The sequence below is a fragment of the Pecten maximus genome, chromosome 4 (genome assembly GCF_902652985.1).
Source record: "Pecten maximus chromosome 4, xPecMax1.1, whole genome shotgun sequence".
In the NCBI taxonomy this organism is placed as follows: Eukaryota; Metazoa; Mollusca; class Bivalvia; order Pectinida; family Pectinidae; genus Pecten; species Pecten maximus.
This window is the reverse complement of record NC_047018.1, coordinates 34,206,836-34,230,885: the sequence shown is the minus strand read 5'-3', so window position 1 is coordinate 34,230,885 and position 24,050 is coordinate 34,206,836. Positions and strand designations below refer to the sequence as shown.

At 34.1% G+C, this 24,050-nt stretch overlaps 1 protein-coding gene across 1 annotated transcript; it reads left to right on the top strand.

The window, feature by feature from the left end:
* Nucleotides 1–7,755: 7,755 nt before the first annotated feature.
* On the top strand, nucleotides 7,756–22,191 carry LOC117325904 (nucleolar GTP-binding protein 2-like). The gene is made up of 14 exons (XM_033882410.1): nucleotides 7,756–7,910; nucleotides 11,354–11,441; nucleotides 12,276–12,370; nucleotides 13,369–13,502; nucleotides 14,105–14,203; nucleotides 14,466–14,618; nucleotides 15,510–15,668; nucleotides 15,858–15,971; nucleotides 16,998–17,126; nucleotides 17,654–17,758; nucleotides 18,498–18,656; nucleotides 19,853–19,951; nucleotides 20,562–21,284; nucleotides 22,048–22,191. Exons 1-14 carry the CDS (start codon nucleotides 7,838–7,840, stop codon nucleotides 22,138–22,140), a joined length of 2,223 nt encoding a protein of 740 aa, XP_033738301.1. The 5' UTR covers nucleotides 7,756–7,837; the 3' UTR covers nucleotides 22,141–22,191.
* The last annotated feature ends 1,859 nt before the right edge of the window (nucleotides 22,192–24,050 follow it).

Below are 24,050 nucleotides of genomic sequence, written 5' to 3'. Positions count from 1 at the left end.
ACTCCAATATACCATACCATTTGTGCTACATTTCCTTTCCCAATACACGCTATGTGCTGGTTTGTAACCAATGATTATAGCACTAGCCTGTGCTGGTAAAGGAATGAAGTCCTTAGCTTTCTTCAATCAACATTCAACTTTTCCTTTCAGATGTTATCATGTTTACTAATAGATTTGGCCTCACTCTTTCCTAGTACTTGCTATGTGTTGTTGTGTAAATCATCAGTAGCACTAGCCTGTGCTTGTAGAGAGAAGGTTTACTCTTCATTATTGACATCTGCTAGCTACACTATATAGCTAGCTTGTGCATGAAGACAGCAGATTTCATCTTGCATCTGCCATCAGCAGCTACTCCGAAACCTTTCTTATTACATAATGTAAGGTAAATTTTTTATGTTTATGTATCTTCAAAAATTTTCTGAATTAATGTAACTACTGTGTATAGATTTAATATAACATAATTGTAAGTAATGAGGAGAAAGTAAAGGTAAAGCACTCTTTCCAAACACCATCAGATATGTACTGCCTGGTGGAGCTACACCGAGCATGACCACCTTGTGACAATATCCATATTTTTGCGTGTCCCATTTAAATGGCTATTTCATAATCTCAAGAACCTGTCAGCTATTGTTATTGAATTAGCCTGGTGGAACTTCATAACATATCGTCATAAGTCATAAACTGATGTAAAATAAATGAACTTATTGATCACAATCTGGGATGTAGTTGATTTATCTATAAGCACATATAAACATATATTGCTTAATTTTGGTGCTGTGACCAGGATTCCATGGCTTCAAAGGAGGAGGACAAATTTTGTGAAGAAAACTTTTGGTTTGTTTAACGTCTTATTAACAGCCAGGGTCATTTAAGGATGTGCCAGGTTTTGGAGGTGGAGGAAAACCGGAGTACCCGGAGAAAAACCATCGGCTTAGTACCTGGCAACTGCCCCATGTAGGTTTCGAACTCGCAACCCAGAGGTGGAGGGCTAGTCTTAAAGTGTCGGGACACCTTAACCACTCGGCCACCGAGCTAAAGCTGGAGTCTTTTGTAACTTTTAAAAAATAACTTACTCGTGTGAAATAAATTCCATATCCAACAACCACTCGTTGTGTAACCTCTATTTCTTATACCAATTTATTGTTCAGGTATGTAAATCTTTGATACTTCAGAGGATATATACATGTATATTCAATGCTCACTTTCAGTCGATCATGATCAGTGTAAGCCTGGAAAATCGTAATTGTAGTTAAATCAGTGACTCAGTATATACATGTACAGTCAAACCTGTTATAAAGGACACCTCTATATAAAGGACACTTGTCTATAAAGGACAGACTTGCCAGACCCACTCCTTCCAATTTAACCTCTGTATAAAGGACACCTGTCTATAAAGGACACTTTATCTGTCCCTTGGGTGTCCTTTATAGACAGGTTTGACTGTAGGTCACTGCCATCTAGTGGATAAAAAAAAAAACAGTTCTTAGGTGGTGGCATCATCACGATCTGATGTCTGTGGCAGTATCTTTTGTCGCACTTCCATCCAAGAAATCTTGTATGTGATGTTTTGTAACATTTATCAAGAAAATTGATTGTTGAAGTTTAATATTTGAACAAGAAACCAAAAATAATCCTTTACTAAAATCAATAAATTTTGGCCACCTTGAATGGGTTAGACATTTTCACCACACTGTTGTAAGTGTCTAGAGATATGTTGTCTATTCTTGAGTGAACGGCATTTGATCCCTCGATGTATAACGTACATATTTAAATATATATATCATGCCATTGAATTACCCCCCCCCCCCCCCCCCCCCGACTAATGAAATTGTAAAGTCGCCTTACATTTTCCCATGACCTATTACAGAGGTTCATGAACGGTGCATCTTTTAATTTAACCAACTTAATTCATGAACCAACCAGAGTCACCCAAACATCATCTAGCCTCATTGATCCTATCCTGGTAAGCTTAGCTTTCTCAACATGTGAAAGTGGGGTTATTAACACAGAACAACACATCAGTGATCACAGAGCAACTTACACATCCATACCTGTAAACTACAAATGTAAATCCTTATCATACAAACGCACTATCTGGTTATACAATCATGCCAATTTTGTACAACTAAACTACGAAATAGCCAACACTGACTGGAATAACATCATTAACAGTCCAGTTAGTTTAGATCTAGCCTGCGCATCCTTTACTCGAGCAATAGTTGACTTAACACGAAAACATATACCCAACAAACAAATCACTATTCATCCCAGGGACAAACCATGGTTTGATTCCGCTCTAAGACGTCAAATCAGGAAAAGAGATAGGCTAAGGAAAAAAGCTCAGACATCACAAACAACAACACTTATCAACTTGTATAAAGCAGCTAGAAATAAAGTATGTAACATGAAAAAACACGCCATCTTAAATTATTACAACAATATTGATGAACAAATTTCTGATGCATCTGTCAACAACCAGAAATTATACTGGAAACTATTTAAGCAGCTAATTTACAAAACATCATCATCAGACATTCCTCCTTTGCAACATACAAATTATGATGGAAGCACTTCAACCTCCTTTTCGGATTCAGATAAGGTTAATGCTCTTAACTCTTATTTTGCATCAATATCAACTATTGACGAACCTAATACTGACCTACCACAACCAGTTACTTCAAACTTCTCTCTTACAGATGTAAATCTTAATGAAACAGAGGTCGAAGATGTATTAAAAACATTAGATATTAACAAAGCTACAGGACCAGATAAAATTAGTAACAGGGTGTTAAAGAATACAGCTTCTACTATTTGCAAACCATTGTGTATTTTATTTAATAGATCACTTTCTGAAAATTGTTTCCCAAATAGCTGGAAAATCGCAAATGTTGTTCCTTTATTTAAAAAAGACAATCCCAGCCTTGTGTCAAACTACAGACCAATTTCATTATTAAGCTGCATAAGCAAAGTGTTTGAGCGTCTTGTTTTTAAAAATCTATATAACTTTTTTCAATCTAATGATTTATTTTACAAATATCAGTCAGGATTTTTACCAAATCACTCAACTGTCTTTCAGTTATTGGAGATCTACCATAATATTGCTTCTGCCATAGATATTCAAGAGGAATGTTGTATTGTTTTTTGTGATCTATCTAAAGCTTTTGACAGGGTATGGCATAAAGGATTACTACATAAACTAAAAAAATATGGAATAACTGGAAATTTTTTATTATGGTTAAAAGATTATCTATCAAACCGAAAACAAAGAGTTATCTACAAGTCATGTAACTCTAAATTATTAAACATATCAGCTGGGGTACCCCAGGGCTCAGTGCTGGGTCCTTTATTTTTTTTAATTTATGTTAACGATATTGCCGAAAATATGATAAGCATCAGTAGACTTTTCGCTGATGATACCTCACTGAGTAAGTCATCCCGATCTACTCAGGAGATTGAAGCCTTTATTAATCATGATATGCTAATATTAGAAAATTGGTCTAAAAAATGGATGATGAGATTTAATGCTGAAAAAACTAAGGCTATCCTTTTCTCAAGAAGACGAAACTCACAAATACCAGATATTGTTTTTCAAAATGTCAGCTTGTCATTTACTCAACACCATAAACATCTAGGGCTCAATTTCTCAAGTGATGGTAGTTGGTCTTACCACATCGATTGCATTGCCAAATCAGCTTATAAAAAATTAATTTTACTAAAAAAACTTAAATACACAGTGTCCAGATTTTCATTATCAATACTCTATAAAACATATATCCGTCCTCTTTTAGAATACGCATCTGTAGTTTGGGACGGTTGCTCTCTTCAGGACTCAGAGAAACTTGAAAAAGTTCAATTATTGGCCGCTCGAATAGTCACAGGTTTACCTGTTTATGCATCAAGACAATCTTTATATTATGAAACAGGTTGGGAACTACTGTCAGAACGTCGTAAACAATTAAAACTATCAACTATATTTCGCGTTCAAAACAATATGACACCAAATTATCTTTCAGATCTTTTACCAAACTTGCGCTCTGTAGCATCTGCATATCCCACTCGAAACTTAAACGACTTTACAATCCCAAGATGTAGGACCGAATTATTTAGGAAATCATTTATACCCTCTTCTATATCCCAATGGAATTCCCTTGCCCCCACATTAAAAACCACTAACTCTCTTGTTGGCTTTAAAAATCAAATAAAACCTGATATAATCTCAACTCCAAAATTTCTCACTATGGGAGACAGGAAACTCACAATTTTACACACAAGACTTAGAAATAAATGCAGTATTCTCCAGGATGATCTATTTAGGGCCAATTTAACTAACGATCCGTCGTGTTCATGCGGAGATTTTGAAAACAATTTTCATTTCTTCTATTCTTGCCCTTTATATACACTACCTAGAAATCAATTACTAAACAATCTCAGAAGTTTAAATCTTCCAGACTTTTTGTTATATGATATTAATACCTTGTTGTGGGGAAACCCAAATCTGTCTGAAGACCTGAATAATGAGATTTTTAACTACGTATGCAAATACATTAAAGATACAGACCGTTTTTAGCACCTCAACATCTTTTTTAAGAAATACAACTTTTAATCAATTCATGCGGCAACCAGGTAAAAAATGTTGTGCAAAAAATTGGGCATCGAAACAGCTGTCAACAACCAGTTTTAAACTATTTTCTTTCTATCTTTTTTTTTTTTTCTTTTCTTTTTCTCCTTTGCTTATCCTTTTCAACAGTGCTATTTATCCAAATAATAACAGTCGGACCTTGTTATCTTGAACATGAATTATCACATATCCAGAAATCATAAGCAATGTATAATCCTAAAAAATTGAACACACAACTTAATTATTATTGAGTCTATATTATTAAAATTGATACAGTCCCATTTCTAGCAATCAGGAGAGCTCGAGATAACAAGGTCCAAATGAAATTGAAATTGAAATTGTAATTCTAATTCACTGTAAAGTATTTACAAATTTATTTATAGCCTATATGCAGCCTTTATACACTGTAAACATTTGATGTATGTTCAGGAGAGGGCCTCGATAAGTTTGAGAACTTGTGCCCAAATCCTATTTGTCACTATAATTATGAACCATTTAAAGGCAAATAAATATGTTTAAACCAACGGTGCATGCAAAGAGCAAAGGAGAATACAAAACCTTGAGCATCAAGGATGCATCTTGTACACATAGTGCATGTAATAAACATTTAAAATCTCATTAAATTTGTTTCATTATGTCTGTAGATCCTGTTTCCCGGTACCTTTTTGACTTTTTGTATGTGGATAGCAGAAACTGTGGGGACTTTGTCCTCCTTAGCTGCATCCTGTGCTGCATTTGCTAGTCTTTGCATCACAAGCAGATATTCCAGCCAGAGCTGTAAAACGTAATATGACATCAATCATTAACAGTGTACCTGCTACTCTGCAGCGCAAAACCATTTGGCACTATTCACTAAGTAATTTTTTTGGAAAAGTAGTCAAAACTGCGAAGTGTCAATTGTTTTTCCACTACAATAGTATTTTAATTTTAAGTTATTCATGTGTAATTATATTTGTAGTAGTATTTATTTAGGTTACCATATAAGGTCATTACACATTAATTGTTCTTATCACATTTAATGTATAAATAACAAGGAATCACATCATAAATGGTAATCAATTCAAGTATAACAAGACTTCCATTCATAAACATATGTTTGACCCTTCAGATTTCTGAGAAATAATGATTTGACTTTTGGAACTGCTAAAAGTCAACGGTCAACTACAGGATGCTCTGGATAGGTGATCACTGTGTTCTGGCCATGGGTAGTAACAAAGATTTTATTCAATTTGAAAACTGATTTTTGTCAGACAATTTGCAACATTTACTTGAACAATTTTTAAACATGTCAACCAGTATAACATAAGTTATATAGTAAGTTATTATGAAGTTGATAAAAACTCATATCACAGTGACAATTGAAATATATAGAAACCTAACTTTTGAAATTATTATTAAGAAACATGTTTGACTTTGTAAAATAAAAGTTAATCCCCACATCAAAACCAGATATTATATTTTATAGCCTTCAATATACCGTATTTGACCTAATAAGGGCACCCCTACCTTTTTTCAAGGAAATAAATCTTTGACTGAGTGTCAAAATGGTGTTCAAAAGTAATAATTCATGTGAAATGTTTTGCTACTCCAGTGTTCAATTTTCTTCAGCAAATTAAGTAACTGGAGCACAAGTTTTCGCCACATTTTGTCTATTCCTACAGATTACATGTCAGTGCAAAGAGCACCCAAAACTAAACACACATACAAATAACAACTTACCATCTTTATTTGAAGATAAAGTAAAACACTTCATTCTTGCTGATAAATAACTTGTTTTGAACAGAAAGCTATAGTAAAAGACATTGTAAATGAATTACAAATGTATTAGGTCAAAGAAAACGATGTCTGATATGATTGGGAAAATCACCTGTGTCTATAAATAGAACACAAAAGAGTTCCATTTGAACATTAATGGTGGAACACACGTTCTCTGGTCTAAAGATCAGCTGGCATGGTTTACAAGTTTACAGGAATATTCAAGTGATGTTTATAAGCTTAATATATGATAATGAATAGATATTTTCATCTGGAATATTTTTATGACTGAATATTTTGCCGTTTCCACAGCCTTGGGTGTTCTGCTATAAGGTATAGTTTGTTTCATAAAACTTCAGAATAACTAATCTTAATTTAATAAGGGCGCCCCCAATGTCAATTACCCGCGCCCTGCGCCCTTATTAGATCAAATACGGTAATTATAAACAGATTTACTGATGCCTTTCAACACTTGTATCAAATTTGGATTAAAAAAACTTATCAGATTTAGCATAAAAAGTTTAAGTCCAAAAATGCTTTTTTAAATAGACTATTTTCCTAAAAAGTATTCATGATAGATCATTCTGACTCCAGGGTGTATATATATAGTGTACACTACAGTTTAATTATTGATTCCTGATGTCTTTGTTGATTCCTTCTAACACTTGCATTACGTACATGTAATTGAGTACTACAGTATCCAAGGATGTACATATCAGGATTGGAAACTGTCTCTATCTATTAGTAAGGGTGTAGCAAGATAACATCAAGTTATAATACAGTACCTTTTTGTGAACCAATCATTTCAATTTCTATTTTTGAATCTGTAAAAATCTGAATGAATTGGTCCAAGTGTACGTATACTGATCAAGTTTTTCTAGCAAATGATTTTGAGTAATTAGTTCAAATTTTACATGAATAATCACTGATTTTATGTAATGGCCGCATATATACTTTTCATAGCAAAAAAAACCCCAAATATTATTGAAATAGCGGCTCAGTGCCCCAAGCAGGTTTTATATCCATAAAACCTCTCTCTTAAAAATCTTTTATTGACCGGCTAGCAGACATTTTTTTAACACTAGCCCCTAAGGAACTGTTGCTGCAATAGCTTAAGATTGTACTTTTAGGCTGTATATGTTAGGTCTCTGTCTCTATGTATGGACCTGCTTTTCGACGGGTGTAAACAACTTACCAGAAGATCAACTTTAGATTTCATATGAGTTGAACGTTTTACATTCTTCTTCACTTCTGACCTAAATTTTGTCTGTGGGCACTTTGGAATCATTTTCTATCTTGCATCGATTTACTTCAGCTTTCGTTTTGATTCGAAAAGTGCGCGTCAATCGTGTTCTTCCGGTACTCGGTAGAAGATTTCCATATCCGGTATTTCACTTCCTGTTTAGGTCTCCCTCGTGTCATACATAACTTGTGACTGTCTGGTTCAGTATTCTAGCAGTCATAATGGCAAAAACAAATGCGAAGAAACCGAGAATCAGAGATCATGTTAATAAGTCGAAGCATAGCATGAATCCAGGTAAGACTGAAGTTTGTTCTCGATCAAAGAAATGGATGTACCGTAAGATTATGGTGGAAATATTGTCAGTCTCAGTCTGTATCTATTTCACAATTTCGCTTTCTAAGGTGGTTCCTGACACTTTTACTCTCCATATTACGCCAGCATCAATATTAAATATCATCATATATAATAACGGAATCATAAAAGAGAATATATTTATTATATTTATGCCACTTAGTTGATATCAATAAATGACTGGTGTAGATCAGTATACGTAGTTGACAAATAACTTTAGTATGAAAATTTGAGAAAAGGTGACTAGCCGACGAATGGTCTGAATGGCAACGCACTTGCACAGGACACCGGGCCGTCTGTGTCAAGACACACCTGGAATAAGTGTACACGGGTTAGACACACGCTTAGCTATGTCTGGTTAACTTGCATGCCTTTTTGTGTGTAATGTAAAACTAAAGAATCCAGAAAGCCTGGCATGACATGTACATAGATATATACAATGATATAATTGTAAATGTTTCACAAAAAATATTTTAGATAAGCTCTCTGAATTAGACTATACGGACCAGTGCTCGAACGGGACCAGTGCTCGAACACTTTGTTTATTTTTGCTTCTCATGATCATTTCACAAATCGTACTTTCCGTCCGTTTTTTCCACATGAGTATTATGGGGTGTAACAGCACTTTCTTACCTCCGGTAGCGATAGCTCTCTATCAAGGACGATAATCCAAATTTGAGCAGACGACAATGGTCATCATATAGTGTACAATCAAATATCATCAAACAAACATCGTTTCCGGAAAGGTTATAGCATTCATGGAAAAATCTGTATTTTGAAAGAATTATAGCAAAATACATAATTTAAAAGAAAAGTAATGATTCAAATGTAGATCTGACACAGTTTTGAAAAAAATATCAAAATGACGGACGAAGACAGATTCTGAGTTGGGTGCGACAGCAGGTACCACTACGATTGTCTACCGTCACTTGTCCCAACAAAGGTTGACCTTAGCTTGATTGTCGACGAGTACCAATGGTTGTGTACCATATGTAGACAAGAGGAATAAGTTTTTTGTCATTTCTAGCAAAATATAATAGGTATGGGACATCTTTACTCGTCAATGCTACTATGATCTGAATCGGAAGATATGCGCACTGGTCCAAAATGTCAGCTTCCGCTGTGTTCCGATCTATTTTTATCCCACGGGATGTTTGATAATATGAACAATATTTTTTTAAGAAAGGATGTATGTAACATTACAATATAACCGACTTTACCACAAAAAAAACTGAAAACAAAATTTTTATAGGGGTGTTCGAGCACTGGTCTGTACTTACGTAAATACCTGCCATTGCACAGATGTCATGTGACCTGCTGCCAAAAATAAACCAACGTGCAAAAGTCACGGTGATAGGCTTGAAATTACTAACGGTAAGTCTGTCCTGTATAATCACAATTAAACTTTAACTTTTCAATAGGTATTGGAAATAAAACAACAAAAAACTATGTTTTGTGTTCGAGCACTGGTCGAATGAGTCTATATAGTTTCTGAATTGATTATATACCAATTATAAACTTGGTCATTTTATCAAATTCAAATAATTTTATATTGAAATACAGTGTATATGTTTTTAATGTTTCTGTAACTGTCCCTTAATTAACAAATCGTCCACATCAAAATATTAGTGGATGAGTTCATCATTGATTACAAACCATTTGGTTATTTCTCAAATCTTTCTCGACACAAGTTTGCTGAAGTACCTGAACTCGGTTGTTGCTTATCATATACCACATCATATTCTCTAATGCTGTTGAGAATTGAAGGAAATTTAGACTGATATCTTTTATAAAATATGTAATAAAAAAGCATAAAGAAAAAAAAAAGAAGGTAATGTGGTCTGATCATGAAGAGTGTAAAAGCCGATATTGTCGAATCCAAAAATCGACAAAGTTTCACATTCTACTAGAAAATAAAGATAAAAAACATTTCTGATCACTGTACAAAGACATGCAATGTATTGTAGCATTGGAGAGACCAATACTTTTTCTGTCATTTAAATATAACCCAATACATTCATAGGTAATTAACATTCCATATATATGCATATAATATATATTTTATATCTTTATCACCACAGTTTCTTTCCTATTCGATTTCTGTGTGTTACAAAATTCTGAGTCATACTAGTTATTTTTCTATGCTCTGATCACAATAGTCTGGACATTAAGAGTTTCCCTTTATCAGACGTCCGTCACAGGTAACAGGTTGGGGAAAACCAATAACTTGTGTATAATAAGTACACAATCTTGCCTATTATATGCCAATTGAAGTAAAGTTTCGTTACTAAAAATAGAAAAGTAAACTTTTTAGAAGTTTACGTCCAAGTCACATCTATTTAGTCATGTACATGTATAACCTCATACAAATACAAATACAAAAATAAAAATTATTTGCACATATTCAAAAATACCAAAAATTGATGCAATGTTTCCTTTAGCGTAACATCAAGTTTCTAAGAAGACAGCTTTCAGTTGACATGTTTTAGTAAAATATTATTTACCTTTTAGTAAATTAAAGCACCAGTAAATAATGTATTGCACATTTTTCTGTTTATGAGATTTTGGTTGTTAGTAACAAATCCATACACCAACTGGTGTATGATATGCTAATTTGTGTATTATACATACGCAAGTTGGCAGTTTTTCCCCAACCTAGATAAAGAAGTATTGAGAAGTTTGTTGCAGCCATTGATACTAAATATAGATATAGCTAGCTAGCCGTCTCGCCGCTGCACAGGTAAACCCTGGCAGCACTCAGGCGTGACGGGAAAATGGCAATTTCCTCGGACAAAAATGTCAATTTCCTCGGACAAGAGGCATTTTTTAAGGACAATGTCATTTTCCTGAATATAATGTGATTCTTCAGAACTTGATGGCATTCTCCTCGCCCCGAAGATAATATTTCAAGAAAATGTTAATAATTCCCTTTGGGGCGAGGAAAATGCCATTTTTGTATTCCCCAGTGAGTGCTGTCAGATATTTTTCAGTCAAGTTCTTTGGAGTCAAAAATCACTATTCTGCAGCTAGCTATCAAATTGACTTTTTTTCCTGATTTTAATATGTTTTGAACTTTGGCTGTCAAACCATGACCAGGAGCAGAGCTTTCATTTAGTTCTAAAAACATGTTTGTAGTTTAATATTCATTTTGAAATTATTTAAGCTGTTCAAGCTGTCACAGGCAGTGAACATAGATGGTATGGTTCTTACTAAGTATGTACCAGTATATATACTACTGTATTTTCCGAAAGAAATATGAACTTGTTAAAATAACAAACCCTTATAGTGGGACACATGACCAGGTAATATAAAACAGAACAACCTTGTTTGTGATTATGTTGATGATTTTGTTTGACTTAACATTTGTTGTTGTATTTGTGTTGTAGATAGAAAAAAGGGTGAAGGAGGAGCAAATATGCGTGATCGATCTACCATTAAGCGACTTCAGATGTATAAAAATTTTAAACCAAAAAGGTAAGTTTGGATGCTGATGGAAAATGTACCCTATTATAGTATTCTGTTGTATATTTACAGTCTCGTGGAGGTGTCAAATTTAATAAGTGTACATGAAAACACATGACATTAAGTAAGATCTCGAAACAATTATTGGAAATTATTGAATGTTATACAATACAGGTAACTGCACCTGGCCGTATATTTTGATGGGAAAGAAGATAAGTGCTCTTGATTAAAGTCCCAAAAAGATTTCCTATCTACTGCTCTGCTAACACAATTAAGTCTTTTAACCTAAGAATTCATGAAAAAAAAACCAGTCTATTTCTAAAAATCAAAACCTGAATTCACATGGAAACTTGTCCTTGTAATATTTTTGTTTTTTTTTGGTTATTGTACCCCACATTTTATTTTGGAAAGCGCAAAGTGTGGCTATTGGGGTGAGTGTGATATATGTTATATAAAGTAATATAGATATTATACTATCTTAACAGTATTTAATACAATTTGTAGTACTTTATCTTATATAAAGTACAGTATTTAATATGATTTGAAGTACATTATCATAAATAAAGTATAATATCAACCGTACTATAATGTATTTTGTAAATCTGTCTTTGTCTTTAATACTGACAAAATAACAGGTATATCATGTGAGGACACAGTTGTTAACTTGATCCATCAGAGACTATTGTAATCTCAGGTTACACTCTTGAGGTCTTTGGTTCGATTCCTACCTGAGTTGGTTTGTAGTTTTAAGCAAGGTAAGATCACATTCTGTCCTTGGCATGCATTGTCTCCCCTGTGGCACTCACGTATAAATGTCTTTTATAATCTGTATTTGAAATCTCACAGGGACAAGACAGGGAAGATCACTAAACCGGCCCCTTTCCAGTCTCGTCTGCCTTCTGGAAGTGTAGCTAGAGTCGAGCCAAACAGGAAGTGGTTTGGTAAGGATTATAAGTTATGAGTTAATGTCCTTTTGTGTCAGTACTGAATCGCTTTGGTGCAGTGTTAGGGTTGAAAAAGAAAAAGGTCTATATGAGGATGAAAGGTCTCCTTTATTTCAAAGATGACTATATGGTACTTATGAACACAATTTCTAGCTCAAACCAATTTCAAAAAATGGCTATTGCTATTAATGGTAAACAATGAGTAAGTTTTTGATGTGCATGATAAACCAATGTATTGAAATTAGAGTCACCATGTTGTATACTATCTTTTTGTATATACAATATATTGTTATACCTGGAGTGGTTTTAAAATGAATTTTTATTTGAACCTGTATGGACACAGAAAAGGTAAAATTAATCATTGTAGAGAAATAATGGGTCTCGATGTACTAAACATGAAAACAGAGGTTTCTTTATGGCTTAACTAAAAGTAAACTCTGTGATCTCTGTGGGAATTCTTCATAATTTTCCTAATTAATAAAAAAAAGCAGCATTAATGATAAAAAAAACATGTTTTGAGTAGCTTGAATGTAATGGATTTGCTCCAAATGTCAATTCAGATATTTTTATGGAGTTGATGGCTGATGTACATGTTCTTATTAACATACTCTCTTGACTTATGTGTTACTGATTCAATCAACAGATCTTTTTCAAACAAACTGATTTTTCATCAGATATTCAAATTTATTACAAAGTCCGACTTTTCCTAAATGTCTGTGTTTCTATATCTTCTTTTATCTTCCCCTTTCTTTCTGTTGTTGTGGGTGTGTTTGAGTGGGTTTGTGTTATTGTAATGTTGTATGAGTGTCTGAGTGAAATTGTGTCAGAACAGGTGTTGTATCTGTGTCATGGTTTGTCATTGTACATTACATATTGTCCTTTTTTGGTATATGTTGAGGAAAGCATTGAGCTCCCTTTGGGGCATACTGGGGGTGTGCAGTCCTCTTTTAAAAGAAATAAAGAATTAAACCAAATTATTTTATTCCAACATCCAGGTAACACAAGAGTAATAACACAAAACGCTCTACAAACCTTCCAGGAGGAAATGACCAAGGTTAAGAACGACCCCTACAAAGTGGTCATGCGACAGACCAAACTCCCAATCACCCTTCTTAATGAAACGGCAAAAGTGAGTAACTAGCAATGATAGTTTTGTTTTGTAATCATCTACTATGAAATAATTTTCTGTCCCATCAATTTTATCTTTATGGATGCTAATCAAACATTACTTTATTCAAAGCTATTGTTTTAAGGTCAAATGACAAGAACATGTACTTTTAAGTTCAATTTGTATGTACAATATTGAAATAATAATTTCATGTAGATTTACAGACTCATAATTGACAGATTCAATATGTAAAATGTACTTTTGCATGTAAAAGTCATTCAGCATGTTTTTTATATATCCCTGGTGACAATGATGACACAAATTCAACCTAGATTTGCTTGGCAGATGTTGTCAGTGTAACAGAAGATGCTTTCCCTTGTGGAGCTTTCACTGTACTTTTTCAATGGTCCCCATGCAAATCTTTATTTTCTTCCTACTTTAAATTTGCGCTTGTTCTATTGGTTACAAGTTAGAATTGCAATTTTGTTTTCTATATTTTTTGCTTTTTTTTATCTGCTATATTTTTGTAATATATTTTTTGTAAAGAGAAATTTATTATCTCCTTAAATTTTCCAATATGGGGGTATTTTATAATCATGAGTTATTCTTTAATCTTTTTACAGCATGCAAGAGTACATCTCTTAGATACAGAAAGTTTTGAATCTACTTTTGGAAAAAAGTCACAAAGGAAACGCCCCAACCTAAAGTTTGAAGACATGGAGGTATTGACCATTTTATATTTACACTAAGTTATTTCTAGTTTCTTTTAGAAGTACATTATATATATATTTTTAATGGTAACACTACTTTTTATTGTGAATATATATGTCTTGAGGGAAAAATTATATTGAATTTGTTTCATAATATAAAATGTAAACTCTGAATGTAATTTTTATATCAGAATAATTATTTGATATTATTGTCGTTTCATTGTTAAGATGATGTTATTATGCGATAGTTTCATGTTAATGTAACTTTTATAAGGCTTTGGTGGAGCAGGCTTCATCTTCAGTAGAAAAGTATGACTCGGAGAAGGACCGTGATCTGGTTACAGAGGAGCCAGAATTTAGAGAGGAAATGCCAGAGGTCATTTTCAAGGCTGGACAGTCAAAACGAGTCTGGGGAGAGCTTTACAAGGTGAGACTAATCTTACCTAGTTGTATTGGATTGTAGCAGTTTGATGTAAAAAGTCTGGACAGTGATTTATATATTGGATTGTAGCAGTTTGATGTAAAAAGTCTGGACAGTGACTTATATATTGGATTGTAGCAGTTTGATGTAAAAAGTCTGGACAGTGATTTATATATTGGATTGTAGCAGTTTGATGTAAAAAGTCTGGACAGTGACTTATATATTGGATTGTAGCAGTTTGATGTAAAACGTCTGGACAGTGATTTATATACATGTATTGGATTGTAGCAGTTTGATGTAAAAAGTCTGGACAGTGACTTATATATTGGATTGTAGCAGTTTGATGTAAAAAGTCTGGACAGTGATTTATTTATTGGATTGTAGCAGTTTGATGTAAAAAGTCTGGGCAGTGATTTATATATTGGATTGTAGCAGTTTGATGTAAAAAGTCTGGACAGTGATTTATATATTGGATTGTAGCAGTTTGATGTAAACAAGTCTGGGCAGTGATTTATATAGTGGGCTGTAGCAGTTTGATGTTAACTTAAAATGAATTTTACAAAAAATGTAAAAATAAAAAAACAAACCCAACAAATTTAGTTTGAAAATGAGTCCTTTTTGAGGTCTGCAGAACACCATTTCCAAAATGTTTATGAGTACCAATTGTAAGAGATGAAGTAATTATTCAAAATTTAAGTGAGTCCCACAGGAAAGCTTGAGTCTACAGAACTCAAATAACCTAGTCTTAAAGATCACTGTAAAGTTATAAAACAATTTTTGTTCTTCAATGAAAGTTGTCTCCCTGCATTTATTTTCAAAACATTTTGTAGCAAGGTGACATTTAGAAATTAAGTTACCAAATATATCCAAAATTAATGGGAAAGTTTTGTTGTGTAGGTGATCGACTCGTCTGATGTAGTGGTACAGGTGTTGGATGCCCGAGACCCACTAGGCACCAGGTGTTACCAGATAGAACGCTACATGAAAAAGGAGAAACCACACAAACACCTTATCTTCGTTCTCAACAAAGTTGACTTGATTCCGGTCTGGGTAACTGTGAGTAAAATTTTTTTTGAATTATTTTAATCAGATCTAGGACTACTGTGATTGTTGCTCTTTGTTCAATACATGTACATGTATTACAAAATTAATTTGGATAATGCAATACAAATATTTTCAGATCCTTATCAAATTTTTGTTTAAAATTGCAGAAGGAAATTAAAAAGTTATTTTGTTATTCTCCAGCAAAAATGGGTGGCTATTCTGTCTTCCGAGTATCCTACAATGGCGTTCCATGCCAGCATCACCAACCCATTCGGAAAAGGCTCCCTCATCAATCTCCTAAGGCAGTTTGCCAAGGTAAGATGTCTGTGGTAAAGACACTTCTCAGTTTAAAGTTGAGAATAGATGAAACCTACACTCTGATATCAAAGTTAGGAGGGTATAGTGTAATTCTCCTGTGTATTTGTGTGTCAATGTTTGTTTGTGTGGAGGATACAACATGGTCTGAGCTGTTTATGTGTCAGAATTTATGACACAATATTCAACAAAGTTTCACTGTATATATAGGATAACGTATATAACATGTTATAGTTAAAAAATCATTTGAATGGCAATTTCATATCATTCATAGATCATTCAAGATATATGTTTGTAGTGAATAATATGCATTGACAAATTAATTTCTCTGAAACTATGAAATTGCTAGATACACTGCCATCTATATATTGCTATACACTTTGTAGAAAAAGTTTTTAGATGCAGTAGATATCAATAAAATATTGTATATTGTATTATTTTGCTGTTTACTTCTTATGGTAATCAAGGGAGATTGATGATCGATATTACTGTAATCCTCCACCTGATATAAATTACTGTCATCCTCAGCCTGATATATAGAGGATATTGAATGGTGTCCTGTTGAATATAACATATTTCACGAGTATGACAGATTACCAATATTTTCACAAGTGAAAAATATCAAAATATTCTGTCAAACGATTTCATATTTCAGAAATACAGCAAAATAACCCATTTATCTATGTTAGCTCGTTTGGAAATATTATTTAATATAAAGTTTCAATGAGGTAAATACAAAGGTTCCGTCTGATTGGTCAAAACGAAAATCTTATATTTTCACTGCTCATCATATGCATATTATTAGTTTGATAAATCTATATTTCACTGAAAAAATGCAATAAACAAAAGTATTCCTGTCCTCCTCAGCCTGATATATATTGGTGTCTCCCTCGGCCTGATATATATTGGTGTCTCCCTCGGCCTGATATATATTACTGTCTCCCTCGGCCTGATATATATTACTGTCCTTGGTCTGATATATATTATTATCTCCCTCGGCCTGATATATATTGGTGTCATTCTCAGCTGCACATGGACAAGAAGCAGATTAGTGTTGGCTTTATAGGCTACCCCAATGTCGGCAAGAGCTCCATCATCAACACACTCCGTGCAAAGAAAGTCTGTAACGTCGCACCTATAGCAGGTGAAACTAAGGTAAATTTCTTAGTGTTGTTTGATCAACTTGAATTTTGTCTTAAAATGAAAAGGAAGAATTTTAATAATTAGTATATTTTGATCAAGGCATTTGTCAAATTTTGTACATGTATGTCTTGTCTGTCAACTTCATGTTTCAAAATATTAAGAACATGTACATTCTTTGTACCATATTTTACGGGGTATATTAGCCCAGGAGGTTAGAGGACTGAAAATGAGCAAAAGGAGGGATTTGGCTTATACAATTCTGTATACCAGACAACGTTTGCCCTCTGAAATTTTTTTTATTTCAATTTACTCCGTTAAGAATTTGCCTGGAGCATTTTGTGAGATGTCTACAGTATGGAATTCTGAAACTTTCACTGCATTGTTAAATTCACTCTCTTCTTATTTGGCAAAAATAGTAAAAGCTAAACGGTGATGAAAATGACCATTTGTTAATATTTTAGTGGTGAAAATGCATCATATCCTTAATCATAGTTCAGGTAGCAAACAGATTTGGAATTTTTTTCCTTTGTGATTACTAGGTGTGGCAATATGTGACACTGATGAGGCGGATCTACCTGGTCGACTGTCCAGGTGTGGTGTATCCTTCTGCAGATTCTAAAGCTGAGTTTGTCCTCAAGGGAATCGTAAGTAGTTAACATAGTTTACAGTCACTAATGTTCTAAAGTTGTTAGAATTGTTCTCATTATAGTGCTGATTTACACCCAACTCTTCTTAGAATTCCACCCGACTCTACCTAGACTTACACCACAACTATACCTATATCTATACTGAAGTCTACCTAGACTTACACCCCAACTATACCTATTTTTATACCTAAGTCTACCTAGACTTACACCACAACTATACCTATATCTATACCTAAGTTTACCTAGACTTACACCCCAACTATACCTATTTTTATACCGAAGTTACCTAGAATTACACCCTAACTATACCTATTTTTATACCGAAGTCTACCTAGACTTATATTTACACCACAACTATACCTATATCTATACCCAAGTTTACCTAGACTTACACCACAACTATACCTATTTTTATACCTAAGTCTACCTAGACTTACACCACAACTATACCTATATCTATACCTAAGTTTACCTAGACTTACACCCCAACTATACCTATTTTTATACCTAAGTCTACCTAGACTTACACCCCAACTATACCTATTTTTATACCGAAGTCTACCTAGACTTACACCCCAACTATACCTATTTTTATACCGAAGACACCTAGACTTACACCCTAATTATACCTATTTTTATACCTAAGTCTACCTAGACTTACACCCTTCTCTAACTAGATTTACCCCCTAACTCTTTGTTAGTTTATATCTTACACCCACTTTTGTCTTCATTGTAGGTACGGGTAGAAATGGTGAAGACCCCAGAGGACTATATCTCAGAGCTGTTAAAACGTGTGAAGAAAGATTACATCAAGCAGACCTACAAGATTGAGGAATGGACTAGTGCTGAGGACTTTCTCGAGCAACTAGCCAAAAAATGTGGAAAACTGCTCAAGGTAATTGTCAAGTGTAACTTCTACTCTGTATTAATAGAATTGACAACCAGAGGTAATAGGTATTTAATATGTGACTACATGTGGTCACTACATCTACCAGGTTGAACTTTCATTTGCTGTGACAAGAGATCATTTTTTGAAGTTCATAAGCTCATAATGTATATTACTATCACATAAGCCGGAATCTATATTGCTATACATATATACTGATATTTTAACAAAAAAAAAAAATAATGCAATATACAATGTATTTGATTTCATGTCCAGAGAGGGGCCGCGGTCGCCGAGTGATTAAGGTGTCCCAACACTTTATCACTAGCCCTCCACCTCTGGGTTGCAAGTTAAACCTATGTGGGGCAGTTGTCAGGTACTGACTGTAGGCGGGTGGTTTTTCTCCGGGTACTCTGGCTTTCCTCCACCTCCAAACCTGGCATGTCCTTAAATGCTGTTAATAGGACATCAAACAAAATAAACCAAATGTCCAGAGATCAACATATTTCAACCAATTTCTTTGAAGCTTGGTCGGGTTTACCATCATGATATAAAGCCATGTGCCCCTCAACAGCACTTTGATTTTACTGCCCTTTGTTCATTATTGCATCCATCGTGCGTCGTCCGTCATAAACAATTTACATTTCAACTTCTTCTGAATTACCAACAGTCCCAGAGACCTGATATTGAGTCTGTAGCATGCTGGGATGAAGGGCTACCAATTTGTTCAATTGGATGACCTTGACCTTCATTCAAAGTCACAGTGGTCAAATATGCTAAAATATTTAAAGGACTTTAGTAGTTTTTGATAAATAAAAGGCCCAGAGACCCAATATTAGGTCTGTAGCCTGCTGGGATGAAGGGCTACCGAGTTTGTTTAAATGGATGACCTTGACCTTCATTCAAGGTCACAGGGGCCAAATATGCTTTTATGTATCAAAACTCAGGTTACCGTTAAGGCCCATAGGCCTTTTCGTTTAAATGAGGCTGGTCTAACTCCTGGGGCCCCAGTGTATGAAACATCATTAGGGAAGGGCAATCCTAATCGATCGCTGGTCTGATCTTTTGGGACAGAGGGGCATGGTCCAAAAATGGGAACTTGGCTGAAATTTTGCTTTAAGCTGCTGCTTCTCCTTTGCTTTGATAACATTTAAACATATTTTATTTTACAATCCATTTAAGTAGAATATTTGTGTGTCCACTAGGGAGGAGAGCCAGACTTCAGCACAATGGCTAAAATGGTCCTGAATGACTGGCAAAGAGGGAAAATTCCCTACTTTGTACGACCTCCAGGCAGTGAAGAAGTAAGTACATTTTTGTCTCAATTTGTTTATGTTATGTTTGGAAACAAATTGACATTTTATGAAAGATATTTCATTTTGGAAGCTCATTTACCAGTACAGACTTTTTAATTTTGGCAGAATTAAGTACCCTTAATAGAAATTCATAGGTGAAAGTGTCTGACTCTTGATATGATGAAATTCCTGTTGTGCCAAATTTCAATATATTGTAAACCAACTTATTTTTACAACCAATTAATTTTTCTTGTATTCTACTGACAATTAAAATTCGCAAAAAAATGATCTCTGCAAAATAGTTTCAATCCACAGCTACAGTAGGCCTTTTATGGCTGTAAATCATCAACTGAAATTGCTGAGATAATCAAGAAATTTAAACGCTGAGAAAAAAATGTATGGCATGAAAATGTGAAAGTAAGTCACTGCAAAAACAATTTTGTCTACAGGAGACATAAACAACAGTTATTTTCCAACAAAATACTGATTTCAATGTTATGGCTATTGATACGGAAACTTTCCCTCCTGGAACTAGAAGAATAGTTCAACACGTATGAAAAATAATGAAAAAAATCATTCCAATTAATCAGAATGTTGAAATGATTTGTTTTTTTCCAAGGATGAGAGTAGCACACGTAACATTGAAGATCCGACAGGAAACACTGTTAAACAAGGACAGGCTGTGGAGAATACTGCAGAGGTACAGGAAAAACAAGGGGAGACAACTCCATTAGAGGACGAAGAAGCAACAGAGACCACTGTTAATGCGAATGTGAAAAAAGGAGTTATACCAAAGGTACGACAAGACCTGAGTAAAATCAATGTAGCCCCTGCCTTCATACCTGAGGACATAAAAAAACTGGAACTGGACATGTTGGAAGGGGATGATTCTGAAGTTTCTGAGGAGGAAGAAGAGGAAGAGGAGGAGGAAGAAAAGGAGGAGGAAGATGCAGAGAGCAATGAGGAAGTTGTGAAGAATGAGGAAACCAAAACTGAGACAACTGTAGACACTAAAGAGAAGTGTAGAAAAAACAATATGAAAGTCAGTAGAAAAACAGCCAAGAAATGTGAGGAGGATTCTGTGAATGATGACGAGTGTGAGGTACAGGATATAGATAATGACACTTGTGATAAGGTCAAGGACACTGGGGACAGCAAATTAACAGGGAAAAGAAGCTCAAAGAAAGTCCAGTTTGAGGCTACAGCTTGTGACACCAAGTCCCCAACACAGGGACGCAAGAGAAAGCCAGAGATAAAACAGAGCAGAAGTGGCAAGTTCCTTGTTACAGAGGTGGACGAGGAAGAAAACGTGACGAAGAAACAAAAATTAACCAGCAAACAGGTTTGTCAAGATAAAAGATTGATATTTCTCTGTCACAAGTAACAATAATCTGACTGGTTTAGTACTGTCTTTATGGTTTCTACACCTGAATATTGCATACTTTATAGATTTCAAATAGCAGCCAAAACTATTACACATTGCAGATATTCAGATCATTGATGTTTAGAGGGATACAATTTATATGGGAAGCTTGTGATACACAACTGAATCTGTGATCGTATGTGTTAAGAATGTAAATCCAAATGAAAATGAAATTCTTTGATACAATTCTTATGCATCATAGATGTTGGATTTCAAAATTTAAGAAACTTCTTTACACACGGAGAGGCTTTGATAGCAGTTTGTTATTTTCTGTTTTGTTGTGAGAAAATTTCTCAAATCAAGAGGTTTCATAAAACAATAGTTTGTTAAACATCAGTTTATTTTTGCTTGATGGGGTGGAGGGTGGGAGGTGGGTGCTAAAACAGTTTAAAGAGGATATAGTTTTGGTACATTATTTCTTCATTAAAAAAACACTTCTTCTGAATGTAATCAATTTTCAGATAAAAAGGAAGTTCTAAATCCATGAAACTACTACTAACATAACAATATGCTACTGATGTCAATGATAATGATTGGTTTGATTTTTTTGCCCATTTTTTGACAGTAAATTGGTCAAATGATTTAGTTTTAATTTTACACACCACTGAGAAAAACACATTGACTATGTATTTAAACTTTCAATATGAATAAAGCTTATGGTTACATTTCTTTTGTGTTACAGAGACGACGCTTAGATAGAGACTCCAAAACCAAGAAGATAGGCTCTCAGTTTTACACACAAACAAATGTGAAAAATAAAAGCCGACGAAAATAATACGGAAAACCTGGGTATGTTGTTGGGATATTAAAGTGTTTCAGGACAAGATCATATTGTTTGACTTTATTTTACCAATACCAAACGACGCCTCTATCTGTCCGTCTTTCTGTTCGTCTTTCCGTCCATCCAAGATACAATCAGGCCCAAGTTTCATCAATATTAACTTAAAATTTTGCATTACAGAATTTAAGAAAAGTTCCTCAATTAGGACTTTTTCCTTCAATCCAATAATGCTTTCCAATGGAAAATTTAATGTTAAGGAGCATTGATAAAACAAGGGTCTGGTTGTATGTGCCATTACTAGTAGAACAAGAGGTCCAATGTGCTTGTGTCACTCACCTCTTCTACAGCTTGTCAAGTGTGTAGACTACTTCAACACTATAAGTACCATTTCTATTCAGTAATGTCAAATATCAGAACACTTGGATTTTAATGAGATCAGGTTCACCAAGGTAAATGATTTGACCATTGACCATGACCATTGACCTTTTCAGTATTTAAAAGAAGCTGAATTAAAAAAGTAAACTTTTAACACATATGACCCCTTTGACCTTATAAACAGGTCAAGGTAATTTATTTTAACAAACTCAGTTGCCTTTCATCCCAGTATGCTACTGACCCAATATTGTTGGTTATTTAAAAGAAGCTGTGTAAAGATTTTAATAGATTTGATCCCTGTGACCTTGAGAGCAGGTTAACATGATTCATTTGAACAAATTTGGTAGCAGCACTTCATGCTAGTAAGGTGTTGGCATGATATCATGACCTTGGACCTCTTGGTTATTGGAAAGTGTTTTAAAGGGAAACTTGATGACAGGCAGATGATGATGCCAAGATGATGACTGGCTAATGAGCCCATCTAGCTGCCTTTTTGGCAGGTGAATAAAAAACAAAAGCATGTACACTCTGTGAGGTCATGAATATATAATCAACCTTACTGAATATCTTAGTGTGAAAATGAGTATTTTCAATTGCTACTGTATTGAAATAAAGCAATTTGAAAATGCAATAAGCTGTAAATACATAAACTGCTGAGAAGGATGAATCATACATTTATTTACAATCTGGTAAAATATATAAAGCACAGTTTTATTTGACACACATTTGGTAAAAATTGCATAGACATACATTGATAGACTTGATCTGAAATAATTTTTTCAAAATTTTGCATTCAGTTGGACCTTAACAATCAAAATGTTGCTGAATTTCAGATGAAGTTGAACATATAGAGACCCTATCGTGTGTAAACTGTTTCAGTGGCTAGTGGAATTGAGAAGCAGCTCTCTGATATGTCTCATATCAACAAAGGTCAATTTATGCCTTTTGGAAGGTAGCTATATCCTGTAAATATATATATTTTGGCATACTCAGATTTTAGTGCATAACTGATTTTAAACAGATTAGCGAGATGATTTATTGGTGCACTTATGATAATCGTCATAGGAAACAAATATAAGAAACTACAATTATCGCAATCGTAATCTAGCAGAATGCTTACAATACGAAAGACTGCTTCTGAGGAAAATTACTTGAAGATTGTAACCAAAAATGTTGGTCAGCATGGAACATCTACTTGTGCCCAAGCATTCAAATGACTATGATGAAGCATCTTTCTGTTCATTGACATTGACTGAAAAATCATTAATGATCCCTTTCACTCTGGTTTTCTAGCATCAGTCTATATATGTTCTTCATGTCCTGGTATTTCATTATTATAAAGTTTATTATAAAATCAAACTTTATACTTGTGCCACTATCAGACATAGCTTTACATAAACTGATCTTTCAGAGTTCAGCCACTGAAATAGTGGAAGGAAAAACTGATACAATATTAATATAAATGAGCATATCACTATTGTTATACATGATTCAAATGCAGTCATTGTAATATATTATATATAAGAACA